The sequence below is a fragment of the Tachysurus vachellii genome, chromosome 11, assembly GCF_030014155.1.
Source record: "Tachysurus vachellii isolate PV-2020 chromosome 11, HZAU_Pvac_v1, whole genome shotgun sequence".
Lineage (NCBI taxonomy): Eukaryota > Metazoa > Chordata > Actinopteri > Siluriformes > Bagridae > Tachysurus > Tachysurus vachellii.
The window spans coordinates 8,462,470-8,490,094 of record NC_083470.1 but is presented as its reverse complement, the minus strand read 5'-3'; the positions used below and the strand labels follow the sequence as shown (position 1 = coordinate 8,490,094).

At 36.6% G+C, this 27,625-nt stretch overlaps 1 protein-coding gene across 1 annotated transcript; it reads left to right on the top strand.

The window, feature by feature from the left end:
• Positions 1-349: 349 nt before the first annotated feature.
• Positions 350-26,336, top strand: slc13a3 (solute carrier family 13 member 3). Its single transcript, XM_060882131.1, has 13 exons — positions 350-841; positions 3,994-4,259; positions 10,316-10,479; positions 11,373-11,436; positions 12,097-12,276; positions 14,483-14,608; positions 14,926-15,018; positions 18,964-19,068; positions 21,396-21,493; positions 23,744-23,856; positions 24,043-24,204; positions 24,501-24,638; positions 25,227-26,336. The coding sequence occupies exons 1-13, from the start codon at positions 734-736 to the stop codon at positions 25,386-25,388; spliced, it is 1,779 nt and encodes a 592-aa protein (XP_060738114.1). The 5' UTR covers positions 350-733; the 3' UTR covers positions 25,389-26,336.
• The last annotated feature ends 1,289 nt before the right edge of the window (positions 26,337-27,625 follow it).

The following is a 27,625-nucleotide window of genomic DNA, read 5'->3' as shown; positions in this document are numbered from 1 at the left end:
CTATGGATTGCTGGAATTTGTTGCATTTTGCTATTTTTTATATATTGAAATGTAATAGTAACAGATAGAGTACATTACTTAACCCTAAGCATTTAGTGCTGGTATTATTGGATTCATTCAGAATGTCCGGAATCGTGTGTGTGTGTGTGTGTGTGTGTGTGTGTGTGTGTGTGTGTTAAGGGAAGAAACAGCTCTTATAAGCTATGTATTTTTATAGATCATGGTGATGTCCTGCATAAAGTGTATACGTGCGTAAAGGATAAGATCTCAAAAGGATTGCTGCAAACTGATATTACAGTTATGATGCGCCAATCCCTAACTTGAATCTTTTTGACCCAGGGGCATGTTCCTCTTATCTCTACGTGTGTATTCTGCAATACTCCTTTTCGGCCAACCCTCTTGGGTAAACATTAGAGCGCCATATAGAAAGCCAATGTATGTAAGTGAACGGATATTTTCCCAGCCATAATCGATGTTTCCCACGCTGATCCTATTTAAGTGGCCCGGTTCGGACCTGTAACCTTTTATTGCGCGTATCCCGACAGCATGTTTCACCATTTATTACGCGCTAAGAGTTAACGAGTAATCCAAGAGTTAATCTTCTCCCACGGTGCTAAAAAATCAACAAAGAAAGCGGGATAAAAGCGGAGAAGGAGCATCGGTAAGTGAGAAATACGAACTGAGAGGTCGCTTGAAGAAAACACAGAAAAACTTCGTCCTGATTTTGCGCGTAATGGAACTGTTGAAGTTTGCAAAGAAACTCTGGTGCGTCCGCAAGCAGCTTGTTCTCCTCATCACACCAGCCTTATTACTTCCGCTGCTCTTCGTCCTGCCACAAAAGGTATCCACACACTCAACTATCACACCCAGACCTAGATGCTGTCATACCTCTGGCATTTAGACAGTTTTTTAAGACAAGTGCACACAGGAGATCATGAGTCCATACTTGCCTGCGTGGCCTTGCAGTTTGCGTCATGAAGGCGCACAGCCGACGGCACAAAATGACAAATGATGGGAGCAATATTTAATACCACTAATGAAAATGCTTCAGTTTTAAAATCTTTATCAATTTAACACAAAGCTTTATTACAGGCAGAAGGTGGCTCAGTGGTTAGCAGAAATGCCTCACAACTAATAGTTAGGGGCTCTGTTCCTGCCCCCACCCTGTGTGTACAGAGCTTTGTATGTTCTCCCCATGTTTCCTCCCCCAGTCTAAAGACGTGCATTGCAGGCTGATTGGCATCTCTAAATTATCTGTAGTGTGTGAATGCCTTGTGCACAGAGTCTCCTGGCTCCCTGCTACCCTGTGTAGGAGAAGTGGTAGAGAAAATGTCTGGATGGGTTTGTATTACATGTTTTTAGCAACATTATCAGCAACAAAGTTGAGTAAAAGGTAGAATGTTTCTTAGTATTTGGTACAGTATGTCACCTTTTTGTTGTAATGACAGCATGCATTCAAGCTGACAGAACCCAAAACCCGTCACTGTCTCATGTGAACACATGCTTCAAGGGATAAGAAATGATACTTTGACATTTTATACAAAGTAGTTAATATCAATATCAGTATTACAAATTTTACATTTAAATAGTGACCTAAAAAGAGTGCCTTAAATGTTAAATAGTCAAGATGTTGCACAAATCCTTTTTCTGTTTTAGAATTTATACAATTTACACAAAAAAACAAAAAACAAAAATGTGAACCCTTAATTTATTTAGAGTTTTAAATAAATTGTAAACAGACTTCTGGACACCACTGTATGTTAGATTATACAGTGTAATAAATCCAAGCTTTTAAAAATTGTACAAGATATGTATTTGTACATAAGTTTTACTTTATGTTTTCACTAGTAAGTCGTTTTAACATTAGATTCTGTTATGATCATCTAGATCCCAAGATATATTGACTGAACCAATCCCTATTTGGGTCACTCCATGTTGCTCTCATTTAAAGGCATTACTTGATTTCCTTGCAGGTGAAGTTTCGCTGCAGTTTTTCCATATACTAATATGTTACTTGGATTTGTGGAGTCAGAAGTCAGGTGGCCATCATCTGACTAGATGTACATCAGCAATATGTGAATTATTCATAAAAAAAACATTACACATTGTTGCACCTTTACTACACACACACCACACACACAGCTTTGATAGTGGTAAGCTGTTTTGACTGTGTGAAAGAGAATAATCATCATCATGCATTTTCCCCAAGCTAGGATTCAGGCTATTTGTGTACCCCTGTAACTTGATTGTCATGTTTTTGTTCTGAATCAGAGAGGATACATGGGATCTCATTCATGGGATCACATTCATACTGACTCAAATAATGCAATGCTTATATCTTAACAGAGATGCACTGAATGTATTGCACATACTGTACATATATTAGTCCATCATCATTTTTCATGGGTGGTATGGTGACTCACAATTTCTGAGTCCTTATTGAGCTTTTATGTTTGATCCTAAACTCAGCTTACTGTATGTGTTAAGCATTGCATAGTTTGGTGTCCGTGTGAGTTTGTTCTGGTCTTCCAGACTGCCTTACAACTCTCTAAAAACATGCAGGTAGATGGACTGGATACACTACATTGCCCCCTGGGTGTAAATAAGTGTGTGAGAATGAATCGAATGTGTGTGTGCTTGGTGCTTTTGTGATCAACTTGGTGGGGGGTCTGCAGTGATCCATAGGACTAAAGAAGCCTAAATTGAGACTCTGTGTGTCTGGGAATTTCAACTTATACAAATGGAAGAGGGGCCCAACTTGGATATTTGTGGAAGCCTATTTATTAATTTAAGAGATTCAGCCATATTGTGCTTGCTGAGGTCAAAGCACAATGGAGCAAGGATTCTATTGGGATGTCATGAAAGGACTTGCATGCATGTTAAACTCTGTGTGAAAGACAAGTCAGTGTTAAAAGAACTGGGGTCACAAACATTTACCGGATGTGAAGTTTTGTTAACAGGATAATGCATGCCAATCAAATAGAGAAAACTGATGCAAAGGCCTTTTAATGGGGTTCCCATGAACAGAATGGGGCGTGATGTCTGCTGAGAGTTTGACTTGTCAGAACAGGGAGCCAACATTTGTCTTTTGTCATGGTCATCATTTGTGTTTGTATTTGTTCCAATTAATGTGATTCTAGCGAATTAGCAAACTCTGTGTGAGCTTGACTCTACATGAGTCCACAAGGGTTGCATGCATCCTGGGGTTTGAATACATATAATTTTTCATCGTATCTGTTTTTCACGTCATCTAAAACGGTTAAATGTTGAAAGCGTGAACTTAAACTGGATCATGTTTCTTGGTTTGTCTGAGCAAGCACATATTATATGTTGAATGTTCTACATCATTAAATAAACAGTAACTAAAAAGAGTTAAAAGAAGCTATATGCTGTGTGGAATAAAACACGTTTAGATGTTTGTAGACATTTATCAACTTTAGGCTGTATCACACTTCAGAATTAATTATTTTCTTATAACAACACAAACTGTTGTAATAGACACAGCTTTTATTAGACAGCAGTTTCATCTGCAAGGTTTATATTAATTATTGGCTTTCAATAGACTTACACAGGGACTTGTAATGTAGAGAGCAATATGAAAAGATTGTTTGCATGATTAACATGAAAGCGGTTGTTTTCTCTGGTAAAGTTTTCCCTGGTGGATGTGTATGTTTCCAGGGAACATAAGCGTGGGAAGACTTCAGGTCTTCAGGTAGAGGGACATGAAGTTTCCCTGTAACACAGCAAACTGCATTTTTTTTCTTTTTAAATGAGAGAGAGAGAGAGAGAGAGAGAGAGAGAGAGAGAGAGAAGAAAATATCCATCTATCTACCATTCATCATTGCATCCACTCAGCGCACAGTATATCAATTCACTTTGTACATCTATCCATTTAGTGCTGTCTGTCTGTAACGTCTGTCTGTTCATCTTCTTTCCATCTAACTTTTTATGTTGCAAATTCATATTGTCCATCCTTTTCTCTCATCCCCACAGGAAGGGAAATGTCTATACGTGGTGCTGTTGATGGCAATTTACTGGTGTACAGAAGCTCTCCCTCTAGCTGTTACTGCCCTGCTGCCGATCTGCCTCTTTCCCACTATGGGTATTCTACCCTCCAAGAAGGTCTGTCCACAATACTTTCTAGAGACTAACTTCCTTTTCCTGAGTGGACTAGTGATGGCAACTGCAATTGAGGAGTGGGGCTTACACAAACGTATCGCCCTCAGAGTCCTCAAGATTGTCGGAGTGAAACCAGCCTGGTAGGAATTACAGTCTTATTCATAAGAAAATCTTAGGAATCTTAATCTAGGCATTTTATATTCTTTTAGTTATGTCATTAATGATATTTCAGTATGGTGTAATTCTATATTCACTGCATGTATATAACCTCAGTAAGGCACAAAGGACCAGAAAAGTACAATAATCAGGTGAAAAGCTAGTAAGGGGTCATTTTCCTGGAGCTTAACATTGTTATGTAAGAGGTTACTTGGCATTACTTTATCAGTCCAACAGGACAGGACATAATGAACCTCAGGTAGGTTAGAACATCAGGAAGGTCAGAATACCCTGAAAAATTTCCAACATTGCTTCTGACTTGATTAAACCATCATATACTGTATTATGTAGTTGGCTAGGGGAATCATAACCCTTAAAACGTCAACATTTATATTTAGAGACAGTTATCTGTGATTTTTTTTTTTTTGCACTTAGATAAAATAATGATTCAGCAAACATTTAAACCACCCACCATTTTATATTTTAAATTTTTAGATTTCGAAAGATAGATATATAGATTTACATGTTGTGTTTTTTAGACAGCAATAATATAAAAATACAGAATCTTCAGCAATACAGAAGACTCAAGGCATGATTCATAATTTTTCAATAACAGAATGGGTCAGTGAAGAGAAAAGGCTCGTGTTAATGCCTTTACTGATGTTATTGTTGCTATAGTAACACCTTACACATTGTTTGGTACACACTCTCGACAAAGCTTTCTCTAAAAGATTAGGAATTAAAACTTCCATTGAGATATTTATGTGTCTTTCAAATCCAAAGCTTTGGTTACATAAGCATGAAAATAATTTAACAACTGTGCAAATGTGTTTGGCTTAACACAGTAGGATTTTAACTTCATCCTGCTTTTCTGCACTGTACAGTTCTTGCTCAGTTTGAAAGTAAAGTGATCTGCTGAGCACAGACCTCTTTAGGTCGGTCAACAGTCCATGATCATACTGGACTTGAGTCTCTGTGTGCAAAATGATGATGGAATTTTTTTGGGTTGGCTTCATGCCATATATAGCATGTGGCATTATGCCTAGGACCTGGAATCATTACCAGTTCCAGTTTTGTTGTTCTTTTTTATTGAAAACTAGCATTCGCCTTTCCAATCTATACCTCAGCTCAAACGTATTTGTAGAATGGTTTACATAACACCGTACAATTCCTGCAGCTCTCTGCAGGTTACCACTGGACACCATTTTGTGGCCACTTGAGCTTCAGGTTCAGGCTTAGGACATATTTGGGTTTATAGACATAGATATACAGTATAAAGCCTTTTCCATGTACTGGTGGTGGAATATTTAAAGATCTGATACAGTATATGATGCCATTGATGTGACTTTTGATGTCCCCAATATATCAGTGTTATCCTTGTAAATAGGAGTCACAGTAAGCCACTGTTGTAATGCTGGTTGATTTTAGGGAACATGCCTCTTCTTTATCAACAGGAAAGAAATTTTATCAAAGATGGCACATTCTGTTTGTAAAGAGTTCATGAATGATTTAGCAACTTTAAAATCTCTTGTCAGCGGAAATGGGGATCTAGCAATCTAGTAACTGGTGTTAACTGGAGTTCAGTGAACGTTGACTTCATGCAGATGAATGCATCTGCCACATTGTGTTTGCCTTGTTTGCCTCACAATGGAAAAGAATTGAGTCATAAACAAATCCATGGTAATGCATTGAAAGGGGTGTTGAAACACCCATCTGAAGCAGACATAACATCTTGTGGTAAATTATCAAGCAAACACAAACCGTGACTTAATTCTCAGCGCGTTGCAAAGATATTTGATCACGATATTACTGGCCAGTTATTCTTATAACTAAGTGTTTTTTTTTTATTTATCATACTTCATGATAGATGTGTCCGGGTCAAAAGCTAGTAGGAAAATCTCCAGGTATTCATGTAAAACTCATTTAGGTGACAAATTAAAGGAAAAAACTTGAAGGGAAAGGATTATAACAGGAATGATTTAACTGTTTCTTTTGTGAAGATTCAGACACCTCAAATTGGTATAATGTTCTTCTGACTATCATATGATGAAACATTTTATCCTGCATATAATTTAGCCTAAACAGTCACCAAATCTCAGCCCAGTTGAACAAACCAGTTGTTGAAAACATCACTTCCATGCCAAGGTGCATTGAAACTGGCAGCTTGTGGAGGCCCAAATGCATTGCTAAAAGACTATGTTGCTCTTTCTTTTAATCTTTCATCCATATGTAGAATGACTCAAGGCCTTCCTCATACAGCACTACTCTTTAGATGTACCTGTGGAACTACTGTATATATTCCCTGAATTCTCTGTATATACTGCCCCTGTTTCTAACGTTGAAAGTTTTCCATTGCATTTGTTTCCTTGCTGCTATTAAACTGCAGCTAATCCTGCACTAAAATATGAAGTCCTCCAGCATTCATAGTCTAAACATTGCCAAGGTGGAGACTGCAAGTTCTGCTAATGGCATGAGGTGCTGTTATACTGGAAGTTCCACTATGGCTGAAATGTCTGCATACCACGTGAAAAGTCCCACAGGATGTAAGTCCAATATAGAGGAACTGCTGCTCTAGTCATGTGGCCTGGTTGTGTAATCTAAAAAAACCTTCATCTCTCAGCTTTTTATTTTACAAATGCACACTGTTAGAAGTTATATTTTTCTTAACATGAACAGACACAGTGAAAACCATTCAATGGTACAGAGGAGTGTACACTTGTCGGACAGGTTTCTGTAAAATGCATTGGGATACTAAGATTAAATTTGTATAAAAAGAAAAACAGAGAAAATGTTTCTGCTGTGACCCTAATGTGAACACTATTGCACAATATCCTAAAATAACAGAACTGTCACACAGAATGTTATCATTCCTAGATCTCAGGTGTCTGGAAATAGTACCAACAATAGTCTTCCAACAAAAAAAAGTGGGATTTCTCTGTGTTCTCTATTACTAATCAGTTTACTACAAAAAAGCAAGTTCCCAAAAGCAGCCTGCTGTACTTCCTGTACTGCTGTATCTTGAGTGAAATGACTTTGACATGACAAGCTATAAAAGGAGACATACATACACAACCAACATACTGAAGAATATACAGTATATTCCGGTTATATATAAGCTAATGTTTCTACTCCTTATAGTAAACACTTTCTAACCCCTAAGACTTTAGAAATGGCTGTTCATGTGTTTATAACCTCTTGCTTAGATTACTGTAACTCTTTATATTGTGGTATATCTAAAACTCAGATTACGCGTCTCCAGCTCGTTCAAAATGCTGCTGCCAGATTTCTCTCTAGCTGTCGCAAACATGAACACATCACTTCCATTCTTAAATCTCTACACTGGCTGCCGATTTCTCAGAGAATAGATTTTAAGATTCTACTCTTTGTCTATAAGTCTCTCCATAATACCGCTCCTCTCTACTTATCTGAACTTCTTCATCCCTACTCTCCTATTAGAAGTCTTCAATCATCTGACCAGGCCATGTTGGTGGTGCCTCGTGTACGGCTCAAGCTTAGAGGAGAGCGTGCCTTTTCTGTGGTCGGTCCTAGACTATGGAACTCCCTGCCACTAGAGATTAGGATGGCACCCACCATTTCTAGTTTTAAGTCCATGCTAAAGACCCACTTATTTTCTCTAGCCTCTTCATGATTGCCCAGGGGTTTTTGTCTGTTTATATCTGGTTTATGGTTTATATTTTTTTCACCTTCTTTTAAACTCTCTATCACTCACTCATTTTCTACCTCGGGTCACGGGGAGCCTGTGCCTATCTCAGGCGTCATCGGACATCAAGGCAGGATACACCCTGGACGGAGTGCCAACCCATCGCAGTGCACACACACACTCATTCACTCACGCAATCACACACTACGGACAATTTTCCAGAGATGCCAATCAACCTACCATGCATGTCTTTGGACCGGGGGAGGAAACCGGAGTACCCGGAGGAAACCCCCGAGGCACGGGGAGAACATGCAAACTCTATACACACAAGGCGGGGGCGGGAATCGAACCCTAAACCCTGGAGGTGTGAGGCGAACGTGCTAACCACTAAGCCACCGTGCCTCCCTCTTTTAAACTGGTTATTTATTTATTTATTTATTTATTTATATTTTTAATAATTCTTATTTTAGTTTCTTGAATTACTTTGTGCACGTGTGTATTCTTAAGTGTATGTGCAATGTCAAACGCACTGTGAAGCACTTTGGTCAGCCGTGTGGATGTTTGTAAATGTGCTATACAAATAAAGTTGAACTTGAACTTGAACTATAGTAGAAACATTAGCTTATAAATAACCGGAACAGTGTATAATCTTCAGTATGTTGGTTGCATTAAATAAGAAATGGAGGACAAAGCTAAATGAATCAAAACAGGATTGTGAAAAAGACTAATGCTTTTTACACCTCTTTTTTGAATATTGTATCCAAAAACAGTTGTCCGTTTGTTTCATCTCAATACCACAACCAGCAGATTGATTTAATTTGTCATTTAGATATGATGAATATACCGTCTTATATTGGATTATGTTAGCCTACATGAACCAAAACACATAGTACAATTAGTGGCAGTACTGAGACCTATAAGTAAATTTGTAAACTACTTCTGGGAAACTAGCCACTGAGTCCAGCTGGATGGAAATTCATTGGCCATATAGTGCCCTACCTAGGGCATTATTGTTTTGGCTAATATATGCATTTGTGTGGGAAGAAATAAATCATATGATATTAGGCCTTATTTATTCTGACAATTTACAGCTATGTTAGTAAGGTCAGCCTGGGTTAAATAGTTTCTTCCCATTAAGAATAAATGATCCTGGTCTTATGTATAACTGGAAATACCTCCTCATAGTGTTTACAAGATAGCTGCAAGTAGACACGATTCCGTATAAGGCTTCAGATAAAACATTCTGCACAAATGATCAAATAATTTTGTCTATTAAGTTAAAACAATGTCACTCAGCAAATTACTAATGGACCTTGAATTTTTTTCAAGGCTCATGGCTCATAGTCTTTCATTAAAATGTTAGATATTCTTGTTTCTTTTTAATGAGACTTAATGTGAGTTCATCAGGGTCTCTGTAATCTTTGTTGTAATTCTGAATGGTAATCTTCGTTATAATTCTGAATGATGATTACCTTTTCTACCTTTTCCTACCAAGGGCATGTTGGTGCTCATTTACTAGTTGCTAAAGCTGAAACTGTCATCTAATATAATTTATGATAAAGGTATGTTTTGGTTGGCATTATATAAAAATGCTGCTGACAGCTATGAACTTCTAAAATCTGATTGAGTAAATGTAAAAATATTACTAATCTAGCCTTCAGAAGATTTAATAGTCAGTATGAGGGCGTCCTATTATGTAGTCTTCTGCAAAAATGTTACTGGTTTGCATGCCCACAAAAGTCTCACATGATCATGTAGAAGTGCCTTTATATTTTGAGGTTTGCACACTTGGACTTCCCTTTTTAGTTTAGATAACTAAATAGGTTTTTAAGTAGCGATCAAATCCAGAAACCATATTTATAGGTATAGATATTTATTATAGTTATGTCATATATGTCATATTTGTATGGGAAGTGGTATCTCAGTGGTTACGGTGTTCAGCTAAAGATTGGAAGAATGTGAGTTTGTATCCCAGGGCCGCTAAGCTGCTACTAGTGGGCCCCTGAGGAAGGCCCTTAGCCCTCTGTTGCTCAGCTGTATAAATGAGATAAATGTAATTCAGTCTGGATAAGGGTGTCTGCCAAATGCTGTAAATGTAATTAGAGCCAAATAAGAACTAGCCTCCACCACCATATTTTACAGTGTTATGAGGTGACATCCCTTTTCTACAGTCAATCTATATGACCAAATATTCTGCTAGCATGCATGACCAAAAGGTTAAAATTTGTCTTCAACTGCAGCACCAGAGTAGTATCAGTATTTCAAATAATATCTGGTGTGACATTTAAACAGTGTAGCTGTGTATTAGATTAATCTGCTGTGTTACCATAGGCCTCTTCTGTCAAAATCACCAGTAAGCAGATATGTCTTTTTCTTCAGGTTGATTTTGGGAATGATGATCACATCCTCTTCCCTATCCATGTGGTTAAGCAACTCTGCTACAACAGCTATGATGTTGCCCATTGCTAATGCCATTCTGGAAAGCCTGTTTGGAGACCTGGAATCACTTAAGGAGAAGTGCAAGGTCACAGATGAGCCTGAGGGTATGCAAAAGAGTGCAATGAACATGCAAGCATATATGGTCTTATCCCTTATAAACTTCTTAAAAATCATTATGCAGCATTATTACACATTGTACTACAGGGCTGTTGATGTTTCATTTTGATCAGTTAGTGGGTATTTACTTTTATTCTTTCGAATGCAAAGTTTATCTTAAGACTTCTAGTTATTGAAAATATTGATGGAAAAATTAGGTAAATAATCACATATAATTAATTTATTATCCATTATTTGTACCAATATCAATGGCTACAAATCACTAATCATAACTTAATTAATAAGCTGGACAAAGACTGTTGACTTATAAAAAGATCTTTAGGTTTTTTTGACTTCTTCAGTTTTAAGATGAGAGAATGCCTCACTTACAACCTAGAACAAAAAAGTGAGACGCTGTGGAGAAAACAGCTGTTTTTAACTTCTGTAAGCGACAACAAGAGATCGTGCAAGAACTAACTAAATAAATACACCATTGTAATCAGTGACATATTACTGTAGTTTACGAGAAATTATAGACCTATCATTTTGTGGGTTATTTTCCTATAACAGCATGCCCTATTGTGTTTTATTCCTTGCTTAAAAGATTCTGGTCTAATTTGGCCATTGTGTTTATTGTGTAATTATTATGAAGATAGACTCTGATGTTGATGACAGCACCATAATTGACTTGTTTTTGCTGTAGGTTACTGTATATAAAACACTTATGCTCTCCTATTCTGTATTCTTCTCCCACTCAGCTATAATTTTCTCATTCAAGTTTGTCACATCTTGGCTTAGAAAGATCACTGGCTTAGACCAAGCAACAAAACATCACTTTTTAAGCACAGAAAAACCAACTCAACCACATTTGAGGATGTCAAATGTTTTTTTTCCTCTGCAGGCCAGTGTCAGGTGAAGCTGGATGGGCTGCTATCTGAAAAACATAATCTGACTGCAGTTGACAGGTGAATGACTAAAGAATGCTTCTGCAACCCTGTAACACACATCAAACAGATTACCTGGTTTAATATAACAGCAAGTTTATTCACTGGGTGTTGACCTTCATCACTGTGAAGTTTAGACAAGTCAGGATGACTAGATCATAAGCTAAAAAATGATGACTAAGGCTGCATCTGCATGAAGATGGCAAATCATCAATAAACGTTAAGCCATGAATTGTAATCAGTAATTGTTGCTAAACTGTAACTTGGCTACAAACGTCGCTAGTAAGTGATTTGTTCCTTGCCTTAGAACATATTGACTTCTAACCCAAATGTTATCTGACACTGATCACAAGACAGGAAGTATCGGTCTGTCCTACAACCATTTGTGGACAGATGCCAAAGGAGCAAAATTATTCAAGATGATATACTGACACTCCTCTGCCAATCACAGTGACACTATCCATTAGCAGATGCCTTGTGAGGTCATGTACTGCATGAACAGCAGGTGCAGTTTTCTGGCTTCATGTATCTTAAAGAAAGCACTTGTTAGCTATTACCTGTTCCAGTTGATAGATGCTGTATGATAGGGGAGATTTGGTAAGTGGGTGGGAACTGGCAGGTGGGGAGGAAAGGGGGGTGGGGGGTTAATCAATTTGTTCTAACACTAGGCTAACATCATAGGGTTGATGGAATTGAGAAGATCGAACAGAAGTGTCAGGAAGAGGCCAGGAAAGAGGCAGAATACCAGCTGAAAGTGTGGAAAGGATTTCTCATCTGTATCCCCTATGCAGCCAGCATCGGGGGAACAGCCACCCTTACTGGAACTGCACCCAACCTCATTTTCATCGGACAGCTGAAGAGGTTAGTGTGGGCAGTCTTATACTGGTCTGCAGCATCAACACGACAACTAATACAACAAAACACACTATCCATCAACATTTACATCCTACATTTGCTATCCAACAATCTTACGAGACTAATCATATAATCAGAGTCAGTTCTTGTGATATTGGAATAGCCTTCATGTGAGTCCCTAACAGTAAACACTTTAATTTAAACACAGCTTATTCAGTTATCATCCATTTATTAGGCAACTATAATAAACAAAAACTGGATTTGAGACAGTTAATTCATTTTGTTCAACTAATTCTGATTATATCAAACTTTATAAAAATCAGAAATTCAAAAGGTCAAGATAAACGTTATACATTTTCAGTAATACTAAATCAGCTAGTATTACGTATAAACTCAGTAAGACGTTACAATTTTTTATGTTGTTTTGACCCAGTCGTAAGAGTAGAGGATGATGCAGAACCTAGCAAATTTGTAACTTTTTGATAGGCTAGCTAATTATTTAGCTTATGTTAATGATAAACACAGACACTACAATTGCCATGCTGGTAGTTTGTAATAAACAACTCAGTGACAACAGGAAAATGATCAAATACAACAGCCTGCTACTGTAGTTATGTTAGATTAAATGACTCTTTTGATGGTTGAAAAAATAACTGTAGGAAGAGGGACATCTCTAGATGTTCATCAAGCATATGGTGACTTCTAAAGAATCACAATATGCCAGCCATCAAAACATAAAATTAAGTAAACAGAAAGAACCTTCACCTACTGTAGTATTCGACTAACAAATCTGGTAAAAGCTCAAGAAGACTAGAATAACTCAATAATAACTTCTCAGGCCATCCCTAGTGATTATTAACCTTAACACCTCTTTGTTGACTATTCATGGAAGCGCTGCAATGGCTAGAGAGCAACAATTTTTTTTTATCCAACACTAGACATCATACCAATTTGTTTTTCCTAGTTGCATAGATTTAATACAGATCATGTTGGGATTTTAAAAGGAATTTTAACAGATGGGTTCAATCAAGGTGTCATTCACAAACCATGATTTTCTGCAAATTTTGAAATTATGCATGAGAAAATGAAATTACCAGGGAATGTCTAATGAAAATAAATTGTGGGTGGTGAGGTAAAAAAGATAAAGTGATAGATGGTGAAACCATTTTTTTTTTCTGAAAAATGATTTACAGGCGGCACGGTGGCTTAGTGGTTAGCACGTTCGCCTCACACCTCCAGGGTTGGGGGTTCGATTCCTGCCTCCGCCTTGTGTGTGTGGAGTTTGCATGTTCTCCCCGTGCCTCGGGGGTTTCCTCCGGGTACTCCGGTTTCCTCCCCCGGTCCAAAGACATGCATGGTAGGTTGATTGGCATCTCTGGAAAATTGTCCGTAGTGTGTGATTGTGTGAGTGAATGAGAGTGTGTGTGTGCCCTGCGATGGGTTGGCACTCCGTCCAGGGTGTATCCTGCCTTGATGCCCGATGACGCCTGAGATAGGCACAGGCTCCCCGTGACCTGAGGTAGTTCGTATAAGCGGTAGACGATGAAGAATGAATGAATGAATGATTTACAGGCTCTTTTGATTATGGCAGCTTGTTGCCATCTGCTAGCTAATTATTCATATATTTTGCTGTTTACAAAAACATGTTAGGGACATAGTACTAAAGTTACCACATGGAAATGCAGACAGAAGTCCCTCACTCTGACAGACTGCAATTTTACTCAACTGCTCACACAATCAAGGCAAAATTGTAAACCAGCAAAGTAAATTGCTATACAATTTAAAGGGGAAATATGTGTGAACAGTTTAGTGCTAGTACACAATGGAAAAGGAGACCAAGAACAAAAAAACAAATGAATTGCCTTTGTTGATAACAGTTTCTTATAATTTCATTTATATTTTCATTTTTATGTCATTTATTTAACTTACACATTTAATACAGGATAAAAGACATGGCGTCACATGGCAATTGACACAAAATGATTAAGTTTATATTTTCTGTTCATGAAAACAAAGATGAAAGATAAGAAGAGTGAAACCTTCATTTAAACCACGATACACAATTTATTTGACTACTCTACATTGTAAGACAGTATTTAAGACAGTTTTTCTACATTTTAATCTTATTTTATCTTTTTATCTTTAAAAATGAGTCATCAAGTTACTTAATGGGATATACAGTATGTGTGCAATAAATGAAAATATTTTGCAGTCATTTCCCAGAGTGTGACTTGATCAACTTTGGCTCTTGGTTCATCTTCGCTTTCCCACTAATGATCATCTTCCTTCTTGTGTCATGGATCTGGATTGCATTTCTGTATGGAGGAATCAGCACAAGGTAGAAGCAACCTCAATATAGAACCGCCAGGCACGCATGCACGCTCACACACACGTACACACAGACACTCAGACACACACATACACACTACACACACAAACACACACTACACACACAGAGTACACACACAGAGTATTATTACAGCTATACTATCATTGTGTGCATGCTCAATGTGTCTGTGTTAAGTGCTGAATGCTTTTTATAACATACTATATATTTATAACTTTATATAATTTATTTTTATACTCTGTGTGTGTGTCTGTGTGTGTATGTGAACATGTATGTGCATGTGTGCATGTGCATGTTTATGTATTTAGATTGTGTATAAAGAAACTCAATGACCGTGCAGCTGCTGAAGCCAAGGCCAATGCAGTCATTGATGAAGACTACAAAAAGCTGGGACCCATGACGTGAGACTACACTCTAAAATATTATAAACAGATACAGACACTGCCGAAAACATTATGTTTACTCAGAGATACAGTATATGCCAAACTTTGTGGAGGCATCATATTTTTTGAAATATTTGCTAATTAAGCTACTAATTTATACTCACCCAATACAGTGAATGAAACTGTGCTCTGTGCCACCGTTTAGATTAGGTCCATTTACTTGCCGAAAATATTTGGAGTTCCTTTAGTGTGTTTGGCTTCTAGTATACACAATACCCTGTATTACAGTATACTGTAAATCGAATTAATATGAAGCAATTGGTAAATATACCCTAAGCAGTATACAGTGATACCTCGAGATACGAGTGCTTTGACATCCGAATTTTTTGAGATACGAGCTGTGATTCGACTATATTTTTTGGCTTGAGATACGAGCAAATTTTTGAGATACGAGCATCACAGCCGCCGCTGCCGAACAAAGATCCCCAACAACCACGTGTGCTCTGTTTCCCCCGCCTCAGCTTCCCGCGTCTCACTCGGTTTAAGCTGCCTTCACACTGCACATGACAAACGACGGCCGATAAACAGGAAGTCATTCATTTCATATGGAGAGTCGCAAAGGCGCTGCGTGAGGTGCCGCCCATCTGCGGGTCCGTAATTTTCGGCGTTGGATCCGTTAAAACATTTTAACTTGTGCGACTACACCGCATCTGATATGCCGACCGGACAGGTTTTTATTACAACGACCGGCAGATGTTAGTGAGGAAAGAGTGACAAAAAAGGCAAAAACAAATGAAGAGAAAAGTGATGAAGAAAATTAAGCAAAATTAATGTAAAGAAAACAGAAATTGTAGCAATTAAGTTCAGTTAAGTTAAGAGAAATCAAGCATCACGTTAGTTCTGGCAGGCCACGTCGTCAAGATCCATCAGCTGTTAATCAGCTGTCCATGACACGCACCAATCCGGTTACTACATCCATATTACCCGACCATTTAAATTCCCATTCATTGAGCCGCTTTCTAGCGCTTCGCTGCTGCGATTTAAACTCCCTCCTCCAACCCCGACTCCACCATGCCGGAACCTGTGTTCGTTGTACCAGTTTACGTCATAAATCTCCACACATTTTCTCTCTCTCTCTCTCTCTCTCTCTCTCTAATTATTTAATTATTTATTTATCCATTTATTCATTTATTATTTTCCTTTCCTATTTTTAACTCTATGCATGATTAATGGTTCTGTTATACGGGGGTCTATTCCATTTTCTAGTTGCTGCTCTCCCCGCTCTAAATGAAGTTTAGTTAAGTTCCATTTAAGTGTAAAGTAGCATTAAGAGTGCGAGTAAGTGAATGAAAGTGAAAGTGTAATTCCTCCTAACTCCTCTGCCTGTTTACTCCTCCCTCAACACCTCCGTGCGCATCTTCCGTAAAGTAAAACCAGTTTATTTTTTTAACATTCTCTTTTATTTCTGTATGTTTTTATACAATATTTGTCATTTATATATACAGGTACTGTACATTTTTCATATTCAAAACACATAAACAAAACAACTGGAGTGGAATTTTGCAAGCTGAAACGAATTAATGGGATTTCAATTCATTTAAACAGGGAAAATTGCTTTGAGATACGAGCAATTTGAGATACGAGCAAGGTCACGGAACGAATTAGACTCGTATCTCGAGGTATCACTGTACTTCAGGCAGTATACTTCATAGGAAATAAATGAAGACATCCTTTGAGCAAGTTCATAAGCTGTACCTCTTTTTTTTTTTTAGACCTACCTCTGTATTTGACCTTGATATCCAGAGCTGCCAGTATTTTTAATTGTAGCATTTAACATTTTGGTACTTGCTACAGCAGTACAGCAGTTTATCACCTGAAAACTAGTCTTTTCAGACAAAGCAGTTTTTATGCCAAATGCATACAAATTATTGCACAAAACTAATTTCACTGAAGGGGAAAGGACAGGTGACATTGAAGAAATGTTCTTCTAGGAGCAATTACTTTGTGCTAAGTTTACCTAAGTGAAATTTGTCCACAAACAAATTGCATACTTAGTTTTTTGTTGTCAAATAAAAAAAATCTGTCTGCCAAATAGAATTTTCACAGCACTTGCACAAATGCAAGTAATTTCTTTTATTGTTTCAATGTTATCTGTATTGATCTGGGTCTGTTCCTGAAAACAAGACTTGTGACTTAACTAGAGCAAGTAGCTTGAAATTCTTTTACATATAGAAAGATAAGATAAAGTCCAGTTCAATTGTCCAGATAATTACAACCATTGTGGAAAATTTACAGGTTAGAAAGACTTGACCCAAACATGTCTGCAATAAGTACTTTCTAAAGCGCGCGCATGTGTGTGTGTGTGTGTGTGTGTTTATTTATATAAAAAGACAAAGTTATTAACATAGGCACTTGTATACTACATTACTCTCCTTGTATAGTTAAGTGTTGTTAGAATCCTAAATGTTATACAGAGACATTGTTCCATGGTTCCTCACTTAACAGAATACAAATATATTATTTTGAATAAACAGATAATGTGTTATAAATGGATACAAATATGAATAGTAGGTTGATGTAGTTTGCATTTGTTAATGAGATCCCACCATGGTCAGGATTAGGGTTATTCTATTTTGACAATTAAAGCCAAAATGCCAACATGTTTTAGATAACAAAGCAAGTAATAACTTTTAATGAAAAACTAACAAACAAATAGTCCTTTTAATTAAAATCAAAATTTAATGAAGGTGAGGTTTAGACATTCCAAATGTCAGAATTTTACAGACCATGACACTTCTGATGGCATTTCCATATATTTTCAGTGTTTTTCAATTGTTCACATGGACAGTGCTAGGGGTTTCTACCTAAGTGGTTTAGGCCATATTCATGCCTTTATATCTAAATACAATTCACATATTTGTCGCACTGACTAAGCTCATAAATCAATAAATCTTTTTTTTTCACAATATCACTTTATGATTCAAATATTAAATGCTCAACAAATAGGCTACTCAACTGTGAAATTTTACATCTTGGCTGCAAAGTCAAATTATTTGTAACTTTTTCACAGTTCGATGTAATTTGTTCTTTGAAACAATAGATCTTTAGGCTGAATTTTGGGTAAATTAACTCAGGATTTGGATCTTAGGATTTAGAATTAAAGTTAGGGTCTCCGATATTTGAGAAATGCTTCAGAAAACTGAGTCGGGACGACAAGCTGAACAAAAATCAAAACAAACTTGTAGCCAATGAGCAGAAAGGGGCGGGTCTTGTCAATGTGCGGAGAGAGTGTTCAGTGCGCATGTGTGACATTAGCAGAAAGCGGTTTTAACATTGACTTGGAGGATAAAAACAAAGAAAGAAAGCGAAGAAAGGCTTACGATAAGGCAAGAAGTAGGACCCGTGTTAATATAGGATCAGCTTTCCAGCACTGGAGAGAACTGAAGGAGCAGGAAGTTGGCCCCATATTCACAGATTGGAGTTTCCCGAGTCAATAACTCCTGAGCTAAACGCTGTTACTACACAAATAACACCGCTTTTCTATCATAGTAATGTAGAGACGCAGCTACAACCGCGTTTTGCTAGTAACAGTGTTTAGCTCAGGAGTTATTGACTCGGGAAACTCCAATCTGTGAATATGCGCACATGCACACTGAACACTCTCTCCGCCCATATTGATAAGACCCGCCCCTTTCTGCTCATTGGCTACACGTTTGTTTTGATTTTTGTTTTGTTTGGTGGCCTAACGCAGTTTTCAGAAGCATTTCTCAAATATCGGTGACCCTACCTTTAACATTAAGCCCTGTTTCTGGAATAGAACCCTGTAGTCCTATTTATGGTTGTGCAAATGTCATACCAAAATATCATCCAGTGTCTTGTGTTGCTTAATGATATTGCTATAGAACAAACATATCTCTACTAGAATTGATTTGTCTATGTTTTTTCCTCTATTTTTCTCCCCAGTTTTGCAGAGAAAGCCATCTCCTGCTTTTTTGTCCTATTCGCCATCCTCCTATTCACCAGAGACCCAAAATTTGTCCAAGGCTGGTCAATATTCTTCAGAAAAGAGTAAGACATAATCTAAACTCAAAGGCTACAAAGGGAATTGCACTTTTTAAGCATGTTAACTACATACGTGTCCATTGGATATGAAAGTACACTTTAGTACACCTAAATACACTTTAACATACATAGACATTCAAAGTCATAAGTAATACATATGAAACCACTGCTATATTTTTTACATATTTTTTTCCTTTTTTCTCCTTCTTTTTAACTCATGCATATTCTAGATTTTGCTTTAGTTGCAAAATGTTTAAACCTGGAAAAATCAGTTGAAAGTTCATGTAGCAAAATGACAGGAAATCCAAGAATAGATGACAGTGTGAGTGTATGTCAATCATCCATCACCTTGTCTTCTTACATTCTCTCTTCCACATCACACTAATGACCAGAGACAGGGATATGCAGGGGTCCAGCTCTCATATAGTTTCCAATAAACTGCCCTTTCTCTGACAGCAGGGTGTCTTTTCACACTCAATTTGCCTGGATTCCCTTAAGAGATGATTCATGGCGGAGAGACAAAGACAAGAAAACAAGAGAGAGAAAATTTTGGCCTCTTCAATGATCAGCCTTAAAATCAAAACGACATGACAATATTGTGTAGATCCCCCTTGTGCTGCTAAAATAGCTCTGACCATCTGAGGCATGGACTCCACAAGACCTCTGAAGGTGTGCTGTGGTATCTGACACCAATATGTTAGCAGCAGATCCCACAGCACAAAGGTCCTGGACGTTTTTTTTTTTTTTTTTTGGGTTCGGGGGTCCTTTTACATCCTGCAGATGCACGATTGTACTGAGATGTAGGAAATTTGGAGGCTAACCCTTGTTCCTCAAACCATGACTGAACAATGTTTGCAGTGTGACAGAATGCTTTATCCTGATGAAAGAGGTCATTGGCATTAGGGAATACTGTTGCCATCACAATCTGACCCTTGTTAGTTTCACTCAAATACAGTACTTACACTTGCCCATTTTTCCAACTTCCATTACATTATGTGGGATGTGGTAGCCTAGTGGTTAATGTATTGGCTTACCAATCAGCCCAGGTCCACAAAGCTGCCACTGCTGGGCCCCTGAGCAAGGCCCTTAACCTTCAATTGCTCAGTAGTATAAAATAAGCTAAAATGTAAGTCAGTCTGGATCAGGGTGTCTGCCCAATTCCATAAATGAACCACCTTCAAAAATTGACTGTTTACATCCTGCAAAATATCTCACCCCTTGACAGGTGCCAGTGTAATGAGATAATCAGCGTTATTCACAACACCAGTTGTTTTAATGTTATGGACGATGGGTATACTGTAATTAGATCCCATGACCATAAATAAACAAACATTTAAAAATACATTATTTTATATTTCTAAGTGATGATACATGCTAAAAGTCGTTCAGGTACACCTTTGTGACAAAAGTCTTTTGTCAAATAATGCACACGCATTTTTGGTCTTATTTACTTTAAGAAGGATCTGTTTTTTGGAATCTAAGTGATAACAGAAACATTCTAGGTTACATGAATAAAAAATATTACCTGTAAATAAAAAAATTGGTTTTACAAATTGCTATTATGGGAATTACACACAATGGAACATGTTGTTGAAGGAAAAATAATCACCTTTGCACCGCCGTTGCACAGCATGTCTGGTGTTTTATCTATTAAATTACTTTATATAGCAATCTCTGAATTTTTTTGAATTTAACCATTTGGATTTTAATTTATTTTAAAAATACATTACATTAAAATTTTCTAAGAAAAGATCCAGGCAAGAAGTATAAAAGAAGTAGCACTGAAAGGACATGTTTTAAATGGACACAGCATGAATGAAGCCAGGCATTTTTATTTGTAAACAAATAGCCAAAAATAATGATAGTGAGGGAAGGAGACCAAACTGTCTCCACAGGAACCTCAGCTGCATTAACACTAGAGCAAAGCATGCACACTGAGCCTAGCTGGAAGATAGAGATTCAGGACAAAAGCACACTGATGATTACTATCCTTTCAGCTAAGCTTGAACATAACAACCAATTCAGCATCTAATATCGGTTGCTAAATCTGTTACCTAAATCTGTTATCAGCCTCATCACCTATCCATCGGGAGGGTAGTGGGGGAAAAAGGGCTGAAAAAATGGCTCTAAAAGCATATCAAGTGATTTAATAATCACGATGGACCCAAGCAGGTCAGGTCTCCATTAACGTAGAGTTCCTACAAAACAGGCTGTGTGCAGAAGAGATAAGAATTCACAAAATAAAAGGAAAATAATATTATGTAAATTGTTTTTACTTCTCTCCCTCTCTCCCCCCCAATCTTTCTCTATCTCTCTTTCAAACATGGCTAAAGCTATGTGTCAGATGCTGTTACCGGAGTCACCATCATCTCCATCCTTTTCTTTTTTCCATCCAAGTGTCCATCGCTGCGGTGGTGGCTGAACACTAGAGGTCAGAACTCTAAGAATTCTTTCCCCATAATTTGAGTACAACAGGCTAATACTCTGATTTCCCAAAATCATTGTAAAATTAAGATCATATTAAACCCTTCACCTTTTAGTAACTGGTAGTGGTAAGTAATAAAAAATGACCAGATGTGATGTTATCAGAAAATAATTCACATCAGGGTGGCGTAATACAGCCCAAGACACAGCGGAAATTGATTGATTTATTTATTTATTTATTCTAGCATTTCCATGTCTTGTTTTATTCCTCTACAATTTGCAGGTGATTACTATTTTTAATTCATCACAATTTTTAATAATTTCATATTTGCATTTCAGTTTATGGAATGTTATTTTTATGATATAATTCTATAATTTATTATTTATAATATACACACATCTTATCAAAGTTTATTTATTTTTCATCGTTAAATAACATGATTTCTTAATCAGTTTATTTTTCTTTGGGTTTTTATAAGAAACAGTGTTGTGGTATATAAATAGGTTAATATGCCATAGATTATTCTTCTATAACTGAACAATTCTGACAGGAGTCTGGGCTGTAACTCATTCTAATATGTTATCATTTCTATAGAAACAACTTAACACTGAGACATATAATAAGCTAAATACACAGATTGCAACCATGATATTAAATAAAGGAAACGTATAGCCAAATGAAATGGTGTATATTCTGTAAGTCTCCAGTTTCAGCATTAGAAACAGTAAGGAGATAAAAGTATCAGAGGTCAAGTTATTCCTTTAGTTTTTTCTAATGAAAAGTGGTTTCTTGGTACAAGTGGAATTTTCCTTCTTGTTGATTTAAAGTGAAACTGAAGGAATGACTGTTTATAAGAGTTGTAACATAAGACAAGTTATATGTGTTAAAGGTAACGCTACTGTAGTCAATATGAACGTAGTCAATAACTGACCTGAACTGTACCAAGCACAACACACACACACACACGCACACACAACTGTATGGACTACACTGTTCTGCACCAAATACACACTCTTCCAATATACATCCATGTCTACAGCACCACCATATCAAACTCTTTACATGCTGTTTTGCACACAGTTTTTGCTCTTTGCACATGCTGTCTTTCACATTTCATGCAATTGCACAATTTTTTGCACAATTTATTACAATACCTCATACTGTAACTGCTGCTATTATATGAAGTGTTCCTTCCAGTATTTCTGCACATGTACTGTAGAATTTACAGTATGTACTCTGCGCTGCTTTTGTGTTTTGTCTGGCACTGTTTGCACCAGGTTGCACAGATGCACGAGGACAAACTTACTTTAAGTCCTTATCTCTGTCTTGTTCTACAGTATGTAGCTCTCTCTTTGTTCTTTGTAGCACCACGGTCCTGGAGACACTTTGTCTCATTTCACTATGGACTGCGTCAGCAATATATGGTTGAAATGAAAATAAGCTTCGTGACTTAACTTGACTTGACTTGACCTAAGAGATCATAAGCATGATGTGTCTATTCAATAAATAACTGTTTTAACTGCTGTAGAAAATAGGGAATAAAACATGCTGATATTAAAAATAATGTACTTTCAGGAAGCGTTAATACATTTTTAAGTGAGGACAGTAAAAATACTGTAGGTTTTCTCCAGTACTTTCACACTTTACTTTGTTCTTGGCTAAGTGGCATGCACCTGTAATTATTTCACAGCAAACTCACAAACTAGCACAATAGGTTTGGAGTTTCTTTAGACGTTACTTATGCAGTGTTGAGAACCTCAGTAAATAAGATGTGGAATTTTAATGAGTTAGCTTATCATGTCCTGCCAAGGGCTCACACTGTAATGCCACTGTTCCTAACAGATTACAGTAATCTAACACAAAGGTGGCCTACTTATTTATACGTTTCATAAATTACTCTTCTATTTCCTGTTTGGCATATTTAAAAATCCTTTCTAGCATTATGCTGAGTTAGCACTGAATCTTAAAATATTAAAGTGCAGCAACTGAACATGTGACTGTTGTTATTTTTTTAAACTTTATAATAGACCCAAGAGTAACACGTACAACTTAAATTGTAACTATTGTGACAATGTAGAATACAAAGTTCATGTCTTTTGAAGAACGTGAATATGTTTAGTATGAAATAATCAACAGATGTGGTGTAGTTCACATTGTGTACATCACAGCATTTAGAAAAGTGCATTACAGAGTAGCTGAACTCTAAGCAGCTGAATTTTTAATCTGAATCCTTTCCACCACCGCTTTTGTTTCCAGCCAAAAACACTCCTTATGTGCCTCTGTTGTCTTGGAAAAGAGTTCAAGAATGTGTTCCATGGAACATTATCCTTCTGCTGGGTGGAGGCTTTGCAATGGCGAAAGGCTGCGAGGTGCATTTACCTGTCTTTCCACTTATTCTGTCACTATCTAGAAACATGTTTTCCTGATTTTAAGCACTTCATGAAAAATATATGTGAAACGATATAAAACTTAAAAGCTATTAAAAGGGTTAGGGTTAGTTCCAGATAATGATGAGCGTTAACTTCGTTTTTTTTTTTTGTTTGTTTGGCTCACAGGAGTCTGGTCTGGCCGTGTGGATCGGGGGTCGTTTGCAGCCATTAGCTACTGTTCCCCCTCCAGTGGCGGTGATTCTCATCACAGCCTTCATTGCTTGCTTCACAGAGTTTGCCAGTAACACCGCCACCATCATCATCTTCCTTCCAGTCATTGCTGAACTGGTAAGTGAGTCCACCATAGCCCAAGACCTACATCAATTAGCATCGTTAATTGTATTTCAGAGCTGGAAGTAAATGTCGAGTTTGAATGGTAGAATTCAGAAAATGAGCCTCATTTATTAATGTTTATAAAGCTGCCTGTAATTATTTCCAAAGTCAAAACTGAGCTAAAATTCCCCACCAGACCTATAAGTTATAGGTCTGGTCGGGATTATAAGGGTTTATAAGGTGTTGATATAGGGGTTTGTGCCGCTTAAAATAGAAGCAGCAGTCATTTACCTGATGTTTGTTGTTCACAGGCCAGCCATGTCAATGTGAATCCTCTGTACTTCATGATACCAGCAACTGTAGGTTGCTCGTATGCCTTCATGCTTCCGGTTTCTACTCCACCCAATTCCATTGCATTTGCCTCTGGACACCTCATGGTGAAAGACATGGTGAGTAATACAACAAAAGACATCATGTATCAATTGGTCATGAACAATTTACTTGAACAATCTACTCTTTTAATGTGTCTAAAGGAATTCCAAGCCGATGATTTCTCACGTTGTCAAGATTTCATTATAGAAACAAACTCCTCTGGAGATCTATTTTGTCTTTCTTCTTTGAAAAATCTGTCAAATTGTAGTCAGTTATCCTAGATGTTTGTCATGTTAAATGACAAATACCTAAGCTGATCTTAGAACAGCTTAACAGCTTAAAGCACTCTAAAAACACTAAGAAAGGACAAAAAATGTATAGAATTGACTAAGCAGAGTAAAAAAGATCTGAGAAATAATTTTCATAATTATAACAAAAACAATCATTATTATAAATTTATCATCAAAATAATGCAAACATGACAACATCGTTCATTTATTTCAATTCTAGTTCCGTATTGCTTATAGCAATAAAGATCATTTCACAATAAATATACATATTTTCAGATGTTCACAGTTAATATTTGAATGCTCCTTGAAGGCATTTCCCGCTCCCTGGAAAGTTACTGCCGCTTTCATAAATTTTTCCAATTGCTCTTTTCACAGGTAAAAACAGGGTTTATGATGAACATTCTGGGGATTTTGTGTGTATCTCTGGCTATGAACACATGGGGACTGCACATGTTCAACTTGGACTCCTATCCGGACTGGGCCAAACCTCTGAACGCCACAGAAATCACAATTCCACCAGTTAATACTACTGGATAGACACATACATATAAACCTATAACACTCATATACTGTACCCACAAAGTGGGACAAACCAATAGCTGCCAAAATGGGGTCTGTATAATATATATATATATATTTATATATATATACTGTATATACACCCTATATTTAATTATCTCTGGTGAGACAAGATGTTGGAAAATTGTTTGTTGTTTTCATGTCCAGAGCACAGAAGAGCTCTTTCTTCCTATATTACTACTTTGCTGCCATAGCAACAACTATCACTATTACCAAAGAAGCTTGATATAAAGGCATAACTGCAAATGACTTTTAGATTTTTATCAACAATTTAACTCCATCAGTATTCTCCAAGCTTACATAGAACAGTAAAACATTCTGTAAGCTTCCAGGAAGGCTTCTGCAATGGCCATTTATGGTAATAATGTTCCTATCTAAGCATAAAAAAACAACCTTATGAGAACATGTGTATTTACTGCAGGAACATTGCAGGAATAGTTGCTGATATTAAGAAGAAGAAAAAATCAATACCCTGATAAACTTTGACAGTCTGGAAGCTCACCAAAAGCTTGATGGACTTTCATAAATATTGGTCTCTCTTTGATCAGAGCAGTACAGTATGGATAAAATGGAAAAAACTTTTAATCATAGTACAATTGTGTCATTTATCTGTTATATTAAGGGTTCATCCTTGTTTTAATATATTTCAGTGTATTTAAAGTATTATAAACTCTCTATGTGACAGAAAACATTTGGCCTCACCATAGTTAATATATTTGGTTAGATTATGTGAATGCTGTGAATCATCAGACTCCACGCAGAAATGTGCATCAGGAGCGTTTAAAAGATCTATGGATGTATTAGAGATCTCATTTGCTATAGCTGCCTTCTTTGTCATCAGTATTTCAAATGTGAATTATTGTAATAATGATTTACAAATGACAAATCATATATATATATATATATATATATATATATATATATATATATATATATATATATATATATATATATATATAATCTTATAATCTTATATCTGGTATATATTATGACAATGAGTTAGATAAGTGTTTAGCTTTATACCCTCTAATCACACTACATGATGGGGAACATTGACTCCCAAACTTAAAAAATGGTGCCCCCTAGTGTTTGAACCCAAAATCAACCATAGAAACAAATGTTCAAATCTAATGTTTGTTAAATAATGCAATTAATCTTTAATAATATAAAAAAATCTGCTACATATTTACTTAACAGTAAGCATTGGTTGATAAGAAATATAACGGCCAAAAATTTACGTATTCTGTGAACCAAAGAATGACTTTAGTGTAACAGGTTTATTTGTTTAAAACTTGGTGCATTAACACAGAATTTGATTATTATGATGTGGTCACAGGATTGTTTATATCAAGCCTTTTATGGCATCTTTGAAGACAATTTAGGGAACCGGATTATAAAACCGAAACTATTTTTTTTTTTTTTTTTTTTATGTTTCTTTCATGTTCCTTTTTTTTGTACAAATTGGTCATGTTTATGGTTCCACGTTTTAGTTTTACTTCTGTTAAACACCTACTCTTTCTAAACATGCAGACTGTTCAGAAACGATTTAGCTAATTCAGTATAATTGAGGGTGACTTTACAGGACTTCACTCTTTTGTGAAATACATGAGTAAAGTCATTGGACTGTGTGGGCAAGGATGTGTAATTTTTAGTAGTAATACAGCATCTATTCAACAATAAGAGCACTGTATGACCATAAATCTACCTTTCGGTGAGTTACTGACCAATGATTAATAGTGACACATTATATTTAAACTCAAGTCACACATCGACTCTTTAACCTCTTTGTACCAAACAATCTTTAAGCAATATTACTAATTTATTTTGAGTTTTATATATATATATATATATATATATATATATATATATATATATATATATATATATATATATATATACGTATATACATATATATCCTGCGATGGGTAGGGGGGTGTCCCATCCCTGTGCGTTGAGCCGACCAGATGAACTAGTTGTTTCCAGTACTGACGGTCTTGTGCCAGCTGCTCTGCATCCTCTATAGCAACTCCTTGTTGTTGAAGGTCGCCCGCAAGGACGTCAAGCCATCGGGTATGGGGTTTACCTCGTGGATACGTGTGTGTATATTGTGTGTGTTGATAAACAGTCTTTAAGCAATATTACTAATATATTTTAAGTTATATATATATATATATATATATATATATATATATATA

What these genes read in the sequence shown, in the direction of transcription:
- slc13a3 (XM_060882131.1), top strand. Translation starts at nt 734, where the DNA reads ATGGAACTGTTGAAGTTTGCAAAGAAACTCTGGTGCGTCCGCAAGCAG. An exon ending in AAAAAGCTGGGACCCATGAC is followed by an intron (nt 15,019 to 18,963) that starts GTGAGACTACAC and finishes TTTTCTCCCCAG; the next exon opens with TTTTGCAGAGAAAGCCATCT. An exon ending in CAATGGCGAAAGGCTGCGAG is followed by an intron (nt 23,857 to 24,042) that starts GTGCATTTACCT and finishes TTTGGCTCACAG; the next exon opens with GAGTCTGGTCTGGCCGTGTG.